The following is a 16592-nucleotide window of genomic DNA, read 5'->3' as shown; positions in this document are numbered from 1 at the left end:
GCCCAAAGAAATAGCAAAGGGACAAAAAAAAAAAAATGTTTTGCTCTTTCTAAAGAGCATAGATTTAGGAACAAGATATTCAACCTAAGGTAGAGATAAATAAAACGATCATAAAAGACATTTATACTAAACAGGTATTGCTGATAAATTAAATGGACATTACCAATAAAAATAAATTCAACTTTTGCCGAGTATGAGCAATGAAAAGAGAGGACCACACTAAATTATCTAGTATTAGATACACGAAAATAAAACGATAATTAATTTTATACATTCCACACATGAACACATATTGCCAGAAAACCCTGATATTTGAAAATGCTTCTAAGGAAAACGGTTCCTGCAGGAAGAGGCTAGAGTGTAAGGTGCTCTGTCCAGCTCCTGCCGCTTTCACTTCCTCACTGCTGGGACCGTTCGATCCACACTTGAAGGGTCAACCACGTCCCAGCAGCTGAGACCAAGTTCAACCTTAGGCAGGGATTCAAGGAGTTTTAGCCAAATTCTTGGAGATTTAGCATCAAGTCAGGCTTCCTGCTAACCTAGCTATGACCTGAGCTACGTTCTCAGAGTCAAGTTCCTGCTTTGCCCGTGAAGACTGGTTACTGCCTCGTATATCCTCTGGGAGCTCTGGCAACGGGAATCTGCCTGTGCTCTTGCTCCAAGAACCAGCTCTGCAGCACAGACGCCCTGTCCTCCATCGTAAGGGCCCTCGCCTCTCCCCCCAGAGCTTACAGCCCCTGAAGCCAAGCCAAACCTCCCCGCTATCTGCACTCACATTTTCACATCCTGATTCTGAAAAACCTACAGGAATCTCTTGAGTTTTCCTTAGGTTATCCGCCCTGAAAGCAAATGCCTGCCTCAACCCCACTTGCTGGTGTCATCGCTCTTTGAAGTCAGGCTCTGCCTGCATTTCCCCAAAGTGAGCAGCTGCAGGTCCTTGGGCACATCCCTCGCCTCAGTAACTGCCCCGACCTGGAAGGTGAGTTTAATTCAAAGTCCTGGGCTGTTCTGCAGTCTTGTCAAGCTACAGTTAGCCTAACAGAGTTACTACAAATGACACCCAGTAAAACAGAATCCAGAACAATAACCTTTCCTGAAAGAGGAAGAATCGCTGAAAGATTAACGGTAATTTTTTATAATATGCTCTAGCAACAGTAGTCCTTTCTTAAGAATTAACTGCAAACTTTTCCTACGACAGAGAAAACAGTCTCCAAAGTGTCCATAAAACGTATGTATTTAAATACAGATTGTTTTGAGCTAAGGACAGAACTAGCAACAGATGTCGAACAGAAGGGGTTTATATTCTGAAATTCTAACACTGGAGCTAGAAGCCAAAACACAGTTTGCTTTAAATAGACGCTGCCAACTGCACGATGTACGAGAAAAGAAGAGGCGGCGCTCCTTTCTATCCTTAGAGGCGCAAACAGCTCTGCAGCCCCGGTGCCTCGAGGGTGCTATTCTCCCCACCACTCCAAGACTGGGACGTTGTGATACGCACAGGGAGAAGACTGAGCACATCTCCGCACTGTGGCAAACTCCCAACACAATATGATGTGGTTATTTATAAGCTATTATTACCACGTCTGAGAAAGTCTTCAGAAAACCTCTATGTTTTGACAACAGTTTCCCAGGTGTTGTTGACAGTTAATCCCAAACTCCAGTATCATGTTACCTTCAGTCCTGGAAAGTTAGTTCTGGCATAAATATTTTAGATATGAGGAGCCATATAAATCTGCTTCAACTGAAAGAGACTGCTACTGATTAAATCAATCTGGGAGCCCTGGCAAACGCTTTTCTTAAAAGCAACTACAGAATTTCCTGACTGTAACGCTGCAGAATGAAGTTGGAAACTTTGCACTAAAAAGAAAGCTATTTGGAATTAATAGCATACATAAATATGAAGTTAATAAGTACATATAAATCCTCTATCTGCCTCTTCCATGTTTTTAAACAGCATTCTTCTTTTCTATTTTAAATCAGTGGATGGTTTTATCCTTTTAAATATTTTGGCTCAAATCATATGTTCCAAGAAGCTTCTCAAATACAGACAGAAAAGCATGTAAAACAGAACAGCAGTTCTATGGTGTTTAAAAGAACCCTGCCCAATAGTTGGTCACTCGCTTGTGAGTCTCTGAGATCTCTGCAGAAAGAACTTGAGACCAATCCTAATATTCAGACAGCAAAAGAAATGGATTGCTAGCCCCCTGGTTTTACTGAAGGCACCCAGAGCACCACGGCTGTGCTCTAATATTAACTAATATTAACCGACAGGAAGGATCCTGATCCCAGGTGACAGTGCAGAGCGGGCAGGAGGGAAGAAGAGACAGAGGTAATAACTACAGCATCACAATTTCCAAAAGCACAAGTTCACAAACACGGACTACTGTGTAACTGACTACATGAGGTCTTTAAAATAATTGTGATTAGTGAGTCCCTAATGCTAAGATTTTGAAATCAAAAAGGGAGGAAACCACTTCTCAAGTGTCAGCTACCCATGACTAAGGAACAAATGAATTTGTTAAGAGAACTACTTTTACATACTCTGATCCTGAAATATACCAAATTCCTAACAAAACAAGTTTTTTACTTTTCCTGGTTGAAAAAACAAAAACGCATTGTGTTACAAATATCAACTCTATTTGCAAACACTGAATAAATACAATGTTTTATTTTAGGGGAAAAAAGTTTTCTGGGAAGTTAAGTTAAATGAAATAACTTTAAACACAAACATTAATTTTAAAAATATCAGTATGAGGCTAAATAATAAATAACTCCTGAAAAACCAAAATAATATGTTATTTTAAAATGTATCCATTTTCAATAGCAATCATATAATATTTATGCCATCTGGGAGATGATATCTTTTACTTGTAAGTCTATAATTTCATTAAAATAACACAGACATCACTAAGGAAGTTGGCTCACAACAACTTAATTCCGTGCTCAGCGTTTACTCGGGAAAATAAGTGATAAGCATAGGATGTAAGCAGCATCTTCCCATATCTAAGCTTAGCAATGTTACTAAGTCAGGGAGCCGTTCTGGACAGGACTTTTACTGCTCCTCTATACACTTCTGTGCTTACGTGTAGATGACAGGATGTCACCACACAGACACGCTCATGTTTTGTAACTATTCATACCAGACTCAGAGCTTTAGTACACAGCTCAGAAACCAGCTCAGTAATCCAATGAAGCTCGTATCTGCGGTGCCCTGCACTTGGATTTGAAAGTTTTCTACACCTATTACCTTCACTATTTTGACTATCAGAGTGTTTCATATTTTATACTACAGAGAGTGCAGTAATTTATTTTATCAGTATCTGGCTTTAAATGCAGAGACTAAAAATCTAAGTGCAATGTGTTACATAAGATTTAGGGAGTTATCTAAAAAGACTTACTATTGTTCTACAAATTCCATGTTATAGTAATTATTTACAACTGAATCACTGCCAGCAGGCACATGAAAAGATGCTCAACATTGCCAATTATTACAGAAATGCAAATCCAAACCACAGCGAGGTACCACCTCACATCAGCCAGAGTGGTCATCACCAAAAAGTCTACAAACAACCAACGCTGGAGAGGCCTGGAGAAAAGGGAACCTCCTACACTGCTGACGGGCATGTAAATTGGTGCAGCCACTGTGGAGGCTCCTTAAAAAACCCACAAACAGAATTGCCATATGATCGAGCAATCCCACTCCTGGGCATATATCCAGAAATAATGAAAACTCTAATTTGAAAAGATACATGCACCCCAGTGTTCACAGCAGTACTATTTATAATAACCAAGATATGGAAGAAATTTACACACCCATAAGCAGATGAATGGGTGAAGAAGATGCGGTGCATACGTACAATGTAACATCACTCGGCCACTTACAGCAACATGGACAGACCTAGAGAGGACCGTGCTAAGTGCAGGGAGTCACACAGACCAAGGGCATGTGACTCACTTACATGCGGAATCTAAAAAAATGATACAAATGAACTTATTTACCAACAGAAGCAGACTCACAGGCATATGGTTGCCAAAGAGGAAAGCGGACCTGGGGGAGGAAGGCTACATGAGGAGTCTGGGATTAACAGATACGCACTGCGGTGTACACCACAGACAACACAGGGGACTATGCTCGGTATCTTTAATAATGTGCAATGGAAAAGAATCTGAAAAAGAGTATACGAATATTATATACATAACCGAATCGCTTTGCTCTATACTTGAAATTAACACATCAGTTAGCAAATCAACTACACTTCAATTCTAAAAAAACGGCATCATATTCTATTCTCGAAGACTAAGCAATTGGACGTACCTAAACTGTGAGCAAATGAGCCCCTTCACACCACAGAAAGACCACCTAAGTTAGCTAAAGGGGTGGGGGTTATCATAAAGTGCATCTTATTCAGACTAGGGACAGTACTTGAAATAACATGAGGTTACCCAGCAGCTCCCTCACGAAGCATCAACCCACACTTCTAAGTAGCTGGATGAAACCAGCGGGACCTTGGAAGCAACCGTCTTTGGCACGTGCCCAGCCGGAAGCTTCTCAGGTACAGGTGCTTTCAGATTTCAGCACTTCCAGGCTTCCTCGTTCTCCTTCACAGGTAGGGTTTCCGGCAGCACTTCATGGTGCTCTGGATCCTTTAGCAGCGTCTGCAATTTGAATTCCTACTTCATATATAACAAGAGCATACATCATTTAATAAATTACTAGGAGAAAACGGCCATATTTCATTCCACACACCTAACATTTTCTATGTCAAATACAGGGGAAAAGTTATTAAAAGATATTTTCCATCTCCTACTATGAAAGAGTAAAAAGTGACACGTCTTATGGATTTAAATCTTCTAAATTATGTGTCCCATGATACATGATATCCCATAATGCGAATATGTTTGCCCTTGCTTAATGTCCAAGCTACGTGAGGATGATTCTACTTATAACGAGCAGAACATAGCAGAGCATTTACGTACAGGATAATTCTAGCACAGTCTCTTAGGCTGACCTTGGCAACTTGCGGCTGGGATGGTATCTTAGTCTAACCACAGTGATTTCCTCATAAACGGGGTCAAATCATTTTGTGCTAAAAATACAAAAAAGTACATATAGCGCACAACATAGCATGGCACCAGACAGATTTTCTATACTGAACACATTTTGGAAAACTGGGATACATATGTTTTTCAAATATAATTTTTCTAAGGATCTAAATCTATCACGAAGGTATATATTATTTTTAATTATCTATTTTTATTAAAGCATCGGTGTGCTATCAATGTTGTGCTAATTTCTGCTGTACAGCAAAGTGACCCAGTCGAAGGTATATATATATTTTTAAAGCAATAAAACTTGACAAAGTTGGTAATGTAAAGAATGGTGCAACCAAAAAAGTACCCAGTGATCATCTCATTCACTATTTTTTCCAGTTTTCTTATACTCAGTAGCATCTGTTGGATAATTTTATAATTCCACCAGAAAGCAGAATTTATGAATAAATTGCCATGGACAACTTACAGTTCATTATGGAGTAGGAAAGTGGGTATTACCTACACATTGTCAAGACAGAGTTAGTATCGCTATAAGACTAGCTATATTGGGAGTTCCCACTGTGGCTCAGTGGAAAGGAACCCGACTAGTATCCATGAGGACACAGGTTCGATCCTCTGGCCTCGCTCAGTGAGTTAAGGATCTGGTGTTGCCGCAAGCACTGTAGGCCACAGACGCGGCTCAGATCTGGCATTGCTGTGGCTGTGCTGTAGGCATGAAGCTGCAGCTATGATTCGATCCCTAGCCTGGGGACTTCTATATGCTACACCTGCAGCCCTAAAAAAAAAAAAATAAATAAAAATAAATTTAAAAGACTATCTATGTTCATAAAGGTGACAGTTACTTAAGTGACATATCACAGAGACGCTGAGAAAATATTTTCTCAGCAATGTCTAAAATTCCACCATTAAAGATTGCTTATTTGTCTTTATACTTAAATTACTAGGAGTTCCTGTTGTGGCGCAGCAAAAACAAATCTGACTAGTATCCATGAGGACGTGGGTTCGATCCCTGGCCTCACTCAGTGGGTTAAGGATCTAGCATTGCCATGAGCTGTCGTGTAGGTCACAGATGCAGCTTGGATCCTCTGTGGTGTAGGCCTGCAGCTGTAGCTCCAATTTGACCCCTAGCCTGGGACCCTCCATATGCCATAAGTGCAGCCATAAAAAGCCAAAAAAAAGTACAATTACTAATAGGTAAGGTAACACTTTAAGCACTGGAAGTAAATAATTAGTTCTTTTATTGACAGCATACTTTAGTAGAAGGAAGATGGGAACAAAATCAAGACACAGAAAGGAGAAATAGAAGATAAACTTCACCTACTATCGATTTTGAGATAGCCCACATCTGCATATTTAGATTAGATATTTGACACACAATAGAGTGGGATTTCTGTTGGGATCTGGTGTATGAAGGATACAACATAAAGAAATAAGACACTAACATCTGGGAGTACAACAGAGTGTAACTAAGTAAGACAGTGTGCAAAACAGTTAGCAAAGTGCTTGGGAGTAAAGAATGCTGAAGCCTGCAACGTGATGGTACAGTTTCTACTGTTATCACCCTACAAGATTAACTTTTTTTTTTTTTTTTTTTTTTTGCTTTTCTGGGTCACACCCACAGCATATGGAAGTTCCCAGGCTAGGGGTCAAATCAGAGCTGCAGCTGCCAGCCTATGCCACAGTCACAGCAACGCAGGATCCAAGCCATGTCTGCTACCCACACCACAGCCCACAGTGACGCTGGACCCTTAACCCACTGAGCGAGGCCAGGGATCGAACCTGCATCCTCATGGATACTAGTCAGGTTCTTAACCCACCAAGCCACAACAGGAACTCCCAAGATTAACTTTAAAGTTGACTGTAGTTTCAAGAAAACAAAACAGCTTACTTTTAAGTTCTTGATCGCTTGGTAAGTTTACCTTAGTATGTTAAAATCTATAAAGCGAAACTTTAAAATAATTATCACACTTGGCCATATGTCATGAAAAACAATTCACGTCCTTCTGAGCACCGAGAAGGCGAAGACAGAGAGCAGGAAGATCTAAGTGCTGAGGAAAAGAGTCCTGAGGTCTGCGGAGTGGGGCTCAGTCCTTGATTTCACGGCTTTCTCGACGTGATGCTGATCCACTCTTCCAACACCCAGGGCCTTTCTCCTCACCCACGTGTGGTGGCGTTAAGACCTAGCCTGCCTTCAAGAGATGCTGCAAAGCTCGAAGAGTAAAATGCTTTAAAGGAATATGAATATCCTGTGGAGATTTACAATCCTTTAATATCACCGCCAAGCTTTTAATTACACACACACCAAAATTTTAGAAAAGCTGTTATGAAAAGCAATTTTCCTCCTCACAGAGCGAGTGCACCACAGAATGTCTTACCCTAATAAATACCTTTCAATCATTACAGCAGCACCAGCGGAAAGCAGGTGGCCAAGGAGCTACATTAACGCAGCAGGATAACCCCCGATGATTTTCGGAGCTGCAGGGTCCTCCCCATTTGCTAAATGATGGGGTACTGGACGATGTAACAACATCCTCCGACCTCTGAAATTGCTATATTATCCGACAAAAGTCACTTTACTTGATTTTGTTCTAAACTGAAGATATAGGAAAATATTTCCTGAGCTAACTTGTGAAGCAGGGACTTTACAAACATGAAGGCGGAGACTGCCATCATTAGTCTTTTAAATGGCTCATGCATTTTCTGTGACATTTTAATTTTAGTGCCTTGTCTTGGGGATAAAGCTCTCTCTCCCACTAGTATATTAAGTGGTTTAGAAGTGCAAATTTTGAGGGTTTTTTTTAAAGTCTCCTTTACATTCTCAGGTATTACTGGATAGGCTGTTAAAATGGCAAAATTTAAACTCTGTTGAATGAGATGGATTGTAGAAAAGAAAATCAACTACATTCACAGTTCAATACGTCAGAAACATGCATATGATTAGGTCACTGCGCTCTACGCCAAACCTCAAGAGACGAAATCAAATTACCTGTCTTCCCTTAATGCCCCTCTTTCCACGGATCCCAGGGACACCCTAGAATGTAAAAAAGTCAAAAGTAAATATTTGTTCCCATTTTTTCATTAGGCTGTTTAGCTTTTTGATGTTGAACTATATAAGGTGTTTATATAGTTTGGATATTGACTCCTTTTCAGGTATATCATTTGCAAATATTGCCTACCATTCAGTGGACTGTCATCCATTTTACTGATGGTTTCCTTTGCTGTGCAAAAGCTTTTAAGTTTTAACTACATCCCATTTGTTTATTTTTGCTTTTATTTCTGCCTTAGGAGACAGATCAAAAAAATATTGCTGTGATTTATAAACAGAGAGTGTTCTGCTTATGTTCCCTTCTAGGAATTTTATGGATTCAGGTCTTACATTGAGGCCTTTACTCCATTTAGAGTTGACTTTTGTATGTGGCATAAGGAAATGTTCTCATCTCATTTTTTCACATGCATCTGTCCAGTTTTCCCAGCATCCAAAGACGACATACAATTGGCTAACAGGCACATGAAAAGATGCTCAACATTGCTAATTATTAGAGATATGCAAATCAAAATCACAATGAGATATCACCTTATACCTGTCAGAATGGCTATCATCAAAAAGGACATAAATAGCAAATGTTGGTGAGGATGCAGAGAAAAGTGAGCCCTCCTACACCGTTGGTGGGGATGAAAACTGGTGGAACCACTATGGAAAATAGTATGGATGTTCCTCAAATAACTAAAAATAGAATGACCATATGATTCAATAATTCCACTCCTGGGGATATTATCTGGGGAAAAAACAAAACAAAACACTAATTTAAACACACATGCACGCCAGTGCTCAGAGCAGCCCGGACATGGAAGCAACCTGAGTGCCCATCAAAAGAAGACTGGATCAATACACCCCTGTCAGACTTTCCAGGTGGCCCACAGCGTAGCTATACAGTGTTGTCACTGCTGCGGCTCTGGTTCAACCCCTGGCCCCAGAACCTCTGCATGTTGTGGGCACAGCCAACCAAATACATCTATATGTATCTATATCTATATATGCATATGTATACACACACAATGGAATATTACACAACCATAAAATAATGAAATTCTGCCATCTGCAACAGCGTGGACAGATCTAGAGAACATTATGCTTAGTGAAATCAGACAAATACTGTATATTTCACTTATAAATGAAATCAGATAGACATACAGCAATGCATACAGCAAAACAAACAGCCTCACAGATATAGTTAACAAGCTAGTGGTTCAACAGAGAGGGGAGGATGGAGGGCGCGAATGGGGTAAGGGATTAAAAGAGACACATTACTGTGTTTCACGCAGACAAGCGGCATGGACATACGCTCCACAGCAGAGGGAATCACAGCCGTTATTTTGTAATAACTTTTAATGGAAAGTAATCTATAAAACTACTGAATCAAAATGCTGTGTACCTAAAACGAACACAATATTGTAACTCAACTATAATTCAAAAAGTAAATATTTGTTGAATCAATGACTGAATTGGATTTTTTTCTCAAACATTAGTTTCTAAAGCATAAGAGAGAAACAAACTACTCTTTAAACTGGTATGATACTCAGAAAAGCTTCAAGATATTAACTGAACTCAAGTGGCCCCTTTTTTCTTCATAACAAAATCCTGATTTTATTCAGGATTCCACACCATCTGTACTTTCGGATGGGGTCCTGCCACTCCTGTGGTGACAGGGATTTGTCCAGAGGCGGCCAAAGTCGCCAGAATCAGACAAACAGCAAGTCTGACATTCTCTGCTGAACAGCCACCTCCTCCTTGGCGCCCTGTCTCTCCGGCTGGACACAAACAAAGCACATTCTGCCCTGCGCAGGCAGTCTGCAGTTGTATGGGACACCAGCCTTAGGATAAAGGCAGCATTAATCAAGGCAAAGCAGAGGGAAGGGCGATGCTATCACTGTGCTCAGGGCCCACACCTTACCTGCGCCTTTCTGGGCAAAACGAGCAGCAACAGGGCACAGCACTTCCGTACTCAGTCTTTGTAGCCAGAACATCTGTGTTCAAATTCTGGCTCTGCTCTATTTACCTGACCGCAGTCTGAGGGAAGCCCTTCTCTCTGTGGTGAGAATGGTAACAGGACCTATCCCGCTGGCTGTTTGACCATGAAAGGAGTTAAATCCACATGAAGCAAGTGCCTACACCATCTATATACGTAACATTCGACAAAGCATTTGCCGTTATCTCCATTTATTAGAAATGTTCTCATTTTTAAGCCAGTGTAAATTGGGATTTTCTCTCACTTGCGGCCTAAAGCATATTAATCATTAAAAGCCCTTGAGACGTGTCATCACTTAGAAGAGGCGGAGACTTAGAAAGCTGTCAGAACCATGTAGCTTGGGATTCTTGTATGCAGATAAGTTAGTATGTATAATTGATTGAGGTAAGCATTTACTTTCCACTCAACAATGCTGGATCAATATTCATCTAATGTCTCCACGAAAAAAAGAGTTCAAAGATGGGTAATAGGACTCATTTCATTAGGATTTTATGCACCTTTACATAATATAGCCGAACATTTAAAATAAATAATTCTTTTCAAAAACTTCAGTAACTTCCATAAACCTCAGCAAGAAGCCTGAGAACAGTGTGGACAAGATTATTTAAGCACTTGCCGTATAAACGTGCCGTGTATTACTGGCCTGCGGGAAGGGCTTTTCCTCGAATTTCTTAAATTCGAGAGGGTGACATCTCACAAGGACACACAACTGGTTTATTTCTCACACCCATGACCAGGAATAAGTTCGTGCCCAAAGGTCAGGAAAGGCTTGTATCACAAGCGGCAGAGTAATTAACAACACGAACGTATACACTCCTTTCGGTCAATAAGCAGCAGCTCATTCTTCACACGACAGACTGGCAGCATCGCCCCAAGTCTGCTGTGTGACACGGCTTCGGCTAAGCAGCCGGTTGGGGGATCGCACTGGAGATATTTTTTGCAAGTGAAAGAAACGTCCTGTGCCCTCCTCGAGGGAATATCTTCGCCTCATCACCTCATCTCACCACGAAGACCCAACATTTTAATTGTCATTACAGAGCATTAAAATCTGAATATTCCTTCTCTCCAGGGGAAATTAAGTAATTACAAGAAAACATCATTTCATTCACTCAAACTATTCATTTGAAATATACATCTAGCAAAGAGTAATCTGATTTACTTTCATTTGCCAAAAATCAGTTTCCAGAAATGAAAAAACGTTTGCCTGAACAGCACTTACCTAATAAGAGTCAAATGCTAAATTCTGAGTAAGATTCTGAAAATACATGCTAGTAGTGTTTGATTTCAAACCTGGAAACATGCTAACAGTGTTTGATTCTACTCGTTTTGAATTAGTATCGACAGTGTAAAGAAAGAAATGCAATTAGAAAACACTGAACTGCACAGGGCACTGAAAACGAGAGATAATGAAGTTCGCACGCTGGAACTCTGTATGTACCTTGATCAATTTTTATAAGAATAACAAACCATTTGCAAAGATTCTACCTTATTCACGAGTACCTACATTTATGAACAGCTATCTTCCATTATTAAACAAAAAAACATATAGAGGCTGAATTATTCATTATACATTGCATTGTAAACCATAAGACCTTTCAAGAGTTTATATTTAAAGATCAATTACAAAATAAAATTTTCATAATTAATTTCAACTTGTGTTTTTAAAAATTAAAAATAGCTAACCATAAAGTATCACCTTACTTCCTTAAAATGAAATTCAATAAAATTCAAGGGAGCTTAGTTATATTTCTGATAGGTGAATTTTCTTAAAGCTAGCTCATTTCTCTCAGTAAGATTACCCGCCTGCCATCTGGGTCTATGAGCCCTGCTCCCCTAAGTATATCACTTTAGAAATAGTATTTGAAGGAAACAGACTTACTCTTTCTCCTTCAGGTCCCAGCTGTCCTACTTCTCCAGGAGAGCCAATGAAACCCTTAAAGTAAACAAATAATCTTTAATTAACTTATTTAAATATTCATCCTATAAGTAATTCTGACTACAGATACTTCAAAGCTCTTCGTAGTACTATGAAATTATAGGGCTAAACAGAATGAATGGCCTGCCCTCACCTTGGTGCTTTTCCTCTACAAATTATAGATCCATCTTTTCATTGAAAAAGAGTAGGAAGTGTAATTTAATATGCGGTGGCTAATAAAAATAACAAGCCCCAATTCTTCTCTACACTGACTATCCTAGAGGGCAGAACACACAGACACACGCTTAAAATGTAGGTCGGAACGGAAACCTCCAAAGACTAAGGCGAGTGTGGAGGAGGTGGCGATTCATCCCAATGTGACAGGAAGGAAGGGCCATCAGAAAAGTTTCAAAGGGGACCAGCCCTCGAGGTCCGCCCACTCAGTGGGCAGAACCTCGCTAGGCGGAGGGTGGAGAAAGAACACTTCAAATACAACTAGAGAAAGAGAGACAGAGACGACTTGGGAGCATCTGCACATGGTTAACTGGGAGCTTCCTCTGCAGAAGACGCTCCGGACAGCAGACCTGCTGAGCCCTCGCGGAGTCCCATCAGCCTGGGAAACGACAGGTACGCACAGACAACAATGCAAGGTGCTTTATCCTAACACACCTGTAGGTGCGACTTCTCGCCTGTAGCAAATAATAACCTGCCTCATCGATTTAACAAATAGAGTGTACAGCAGTCTGAGGAATAGACGAACGAGAGCCTTAAGTTTCAGGCTAAGAATGCTAGACTTTATTTTTAGATGACTGGAAGCTACTGGACTTTGGGGGAGTGTGGTGGTATCCTGAGGTTAGCTGTTTTTCTAAAATATTCATCTTTTGACAGGATACAGAAGACACCTGAGAAAGGAAAGAATGAATGTAGGAAACCTTGTTGGAAGGCTTTTCAATGACCCAAATTTGAAGGAACATGAGTCTGGATCACTGATTCACAAAATACCGTTTTGGGTGCCCTGTGTGCCGGGAACGGGGGTCGCAGACATGAATATGACGAGCAGAGCTCCTGAGAAGTTCAGGTTCATTAGGAAAGACAGTCATACAAATACTTGCAATACCACACGATAACTGAGACGGGACTGTGTGATGTGTGATGTGATTACACAAGATACAACAGCAACTCAGAAGGCAGAATGACCAACTTTGCCTAGAGGGAAGATTCAGGAAAGCTTCACGGAGGAGGTAAAGCTTTTTGAGCTGAGTCTCGCAGGAAGAGAAAGGTATTTCACTCAGGGCTAAGGATGTGCCACCAATCCATTAACAGAAATAAAATGACATCATTTTCATAGAATCACAATAGTTCCATGTGACCGGAAGGCAAACGGTGAGATGGGAAAGGTCAGAGCGGCCACGTCATGAACAGTCGTTCACGTCATGATGGACAGTTTGGAGTTTATACTGAGTCATCAAAAAAATTTTAGGCACAGTTTCGCCATAATCAAATCTGCAGATTATAAAATTCATGTGGATTGCAGTGGTTCGGCCAAGTCTCTGTACCTGTCCCTAAGGACTGAAGCAAAGACGATTCTAAGTTTTCCAGTGGACCGATAAGCACGCGGTGATCACTGAGAGAAAGAGAGAACACAAACAGCAAGTCCGAGTTTGGTAGAAAGAGGATGCGTTTTGTTAGCCATTTGGGGACTGTGGTGACGACGAGGCATTCCAACGGAATTGCCCTGGCCGGGAATTAGAGACACAGACTCACAGAAAGACCTTGCGGAGCCACACTAGATCTGAAGGGCAGGTGGAGCAGACGCCTTAAGGGTAGAACAGAGCTCCTAGAAGAAGATAAAGGAATTTTCTGAACCAGAGACTGAAGTAGAGATGGGACGAGAATGGTTTTATGAATACAGAGAAAACCCAGGTATGCCAAAATTTAAGGAGTTCTCACAGCGACCTGGAAGTAATGACCCCGACCAGTATCCATGAGGATGCAATTCGATCCCTGGCTCGCTCCATGGGTGGAGGACCGGCACTGCCATGAGGATGCACATTCGATCCCTGGCCTCGCTCCATGGGTGAAGGACCTGCATTGCCATGAGCTGTGGCGTAGGTCTCAGACCTACAGATCCCTGCATTGCTGTGGCTGTGGTGTAGGCTGGCAGCTGCAGCTCCGACTGCACCCCTAGCCTGGGAACCTCCATATGCCGTGGGTGCAGCCCTAAAAAGACAAAAAATAATATATATATAGGAAAGATATAGGAGGTGATTGTGACTAAATCAGAAATAAAATCTACTTATTTTGACTCACAGACAATGGGTGACTTTTCAGAATAACTTCTTCCACAGCAGTATACATTAAGAAAGAACTCAGGTTTTAAAAAAGTACCTTTGTACAATACAGCATTCTTCACCACAGCCAAAGGGTAGAAGCGACTCACATGTTCAACAAATGAAAAGATAAACAAAAGGTGGCACGCACATACACTGGAATACCATTCAGCCTTAACGAGGAGGAAATCCTGACACATGCCGCAAGGTGGCTGCATTTCAAAGACAGTCATGCGAAGGGAAATAAAGCCGTCATGAAAGGATGGACACTGCGTGACTCCACATAAATGAAGCACACAGCAGGCAAACTCCAGACACAGAGTGAAATGGGAGGAGGCGAGGGAAGGGAGAGGGGAGTTTCTGACGGTGCTGGCGATGGATGGTGGTCGGGGCTGCAGAATAACGCGAACACACTTCGTGCCTCCCGCTATGGACTGCACGCCGGTGTCCCCTCGAAACCCGCACGTGGAAGACGAATCCCCAGTACGAAGGTCCTCAGAGGGGGCCTCGGCAGGAAGTTGGGTCACGAGGGTGGAGCCCCCACGCGTGGGATCCAGGGCCACGTGGGACGAGACAGGAGGACGACGGCCCTCTCTGCCACACAGGGATCCAGCCTGAAGGCAGCCACCTACCGGCCATCAAGTGGGCCCTCACGGGACGCTGGATCTGCCCCCACACTGAAGAACTGTGACATGTAAACATTTGCTGGTCAAGCCACCCGGTCTATGGTATTTTTATCACAGCAGCCTGAACTAAGACGGCGGTGAGCTATACATTTAACAATGGTTAAAACGGTGAATTTTAATATGTATGTATTATCACAATGGTTTTTAAAAAAGCAAATGTCTCAGAAATCATTTCCAAGTTGCCTGGAGTAAGAAGCAGAGGCAGGATTTAGCTCCTGAGTGTGAAAGCTAGCTGGGTGTTGACACAGCAAGAGGAACGCTTTTATTTGATAAGGAAAAAATACCTTAAAAATTCCCACCTTCTACAAATTGTATGAACAAGCAAAAAATAAAAGAAAAAACAATTCATTTCCTTTTACTTAACTTTAATGATGAAACATATATAATTTGCTTGAAAGCCAAGCATCTGGAGGATGGGAAAGGCTTCTTTTAAAATGAAGCATCCGGAAGTCCTTCTGCTACCAGAACACTTAGAGTTATGATGACAAGCTGCATGTCTTTTCAGAATCATCAGCTAGAGATGGCCTCAGGTTTAAAAACAGTTAGCTTTTGTTCTAATATACACAACGGGAGTTTTGATTATAAATAAAAGGCACAAACACCCTAACTGGTGTATATTTCTCAGCAAGCTATATAATCAACTGAAAACTCAAGAGCTGAAAAGCCAAACCTCCACTCAACACGGTCTGCACAGAGCACCAGCACAACATTTTACAAGCAAAGATTTCAAAGGGAACGATGCTACGTGTAATTGCGCAGGTGTTTCATCAGGGTTTCTTGATAATCCTGACGCCGACGCCAACCCAGCAGAAATCACATGGGGTTTGGCCAGTCTCAAAATTACCACCACTAACCTGTAGTTTAGGGTTAATAAAACAATGGCAACAAGAATAGTAACACATGCTTTTGCTTTTTGGACTGAAGGTTCTATGTCCAGGTAGAGACGATTTTGTGTCACTAGCAAGGCCACTAAATGGTCAGGAGAGGCCGACATACTTCTTTTTGAGGCACCTAGCACATTATTACACAAAGAAATGCCAAAGGAGGGGATTTATTTTAAAAATTTACATTTTAGAGTAATTATCTTAACACCAAAAAATGTGATCAAATAATGGTGCCAGTCAAAAGATAAACTTATCACATGATTTATAAAAATATTAGTTTACAGTGCATAGCATGTGATACAATCCAGTAATAGGACACAAATTAAATGAAAAACAATCCTGTCGGTGTGAATTCACGATTTTTGACATTTTAACCACATTCACAGTTAATGTCAAAAGTATACCTTTGAGACCCTCTGTGAATGTGAAACCTACAGAAATGGCTCTCCTGACCCTGCCACATTCCCAAAGCAAAATGGAAGGAATAATCAATTAAATCAATCAGAGAAGATTAGATGTGTTCTTTTTAAAAAATTCTGTAATGAAGTTGGCCATCAAAATCTAAAAAATAACTTTAAAAGGTTACAACCTAGAAAATAATTTTCAATACAAATGGGGGCGGACACAACAAAGAATGTATACTATAATACAAAAAAAAAGAATTTTAAAAAGCTACAGGCATCACTGATGCAAGGCGC

The 16592-nt window shown here is 41.0% G+C and overlaps 1 protein-coding gene across 36 annotated transcripts in view; it reads right to left on the bottom strand.

The window, feature by feature from the left end:
• Positions 1 to 16592, bottom strand: part of COL24A1 (collagen type XXIV alpha 1 chain) — a 330869-nt gene that overhangs the window by 246205 nt on the left and 68072 nt on the right. For all 36 annotated transcript variants that reach the window (XR_014844919.1, XR_014844921.1, XM_085024166.1 and 33 more), the window contains 2 exons: positions 11959 to 12012; positions 8039 to 8083 (listed from right to left, as the gene is read on the bottom strand). Coding sequence is in view for 17 of the 36 variants with exons in the window: in XM_085024166.1 (XP_084880292.1) it covers positions 8039 to 8083; positions 11959 to 12012 (99 nt within the window). In the remaining 19 variants the exon portion in view is untranslated. The remainder of the gene's footprint in view (positions 1 to 8038; positions 8084 to 11958; positions 12013 to 16592) is intronic.

This window comes from Sus scrofa, chromosome 4 (genome assembly GCF_054392235.1).
Source record: "Sus scrofa isolate SSC_HxYL_T2T_F1_AM1 chromosome 4, Sscrofa_HxYL_maternal_Yorkshire_Landrace_v2.0, whole genome shotgun sequence".
NCBI classification, from domain to species: domain Eukaryota; kingdom Metazoa; phylum Chordata; class Mammalia; order Artiodactyla; family Suidae; genus Sus; species Sus scrofa.
This window is presented reverse-complemented; position numbering and strand designations above follow the sequence as displayed.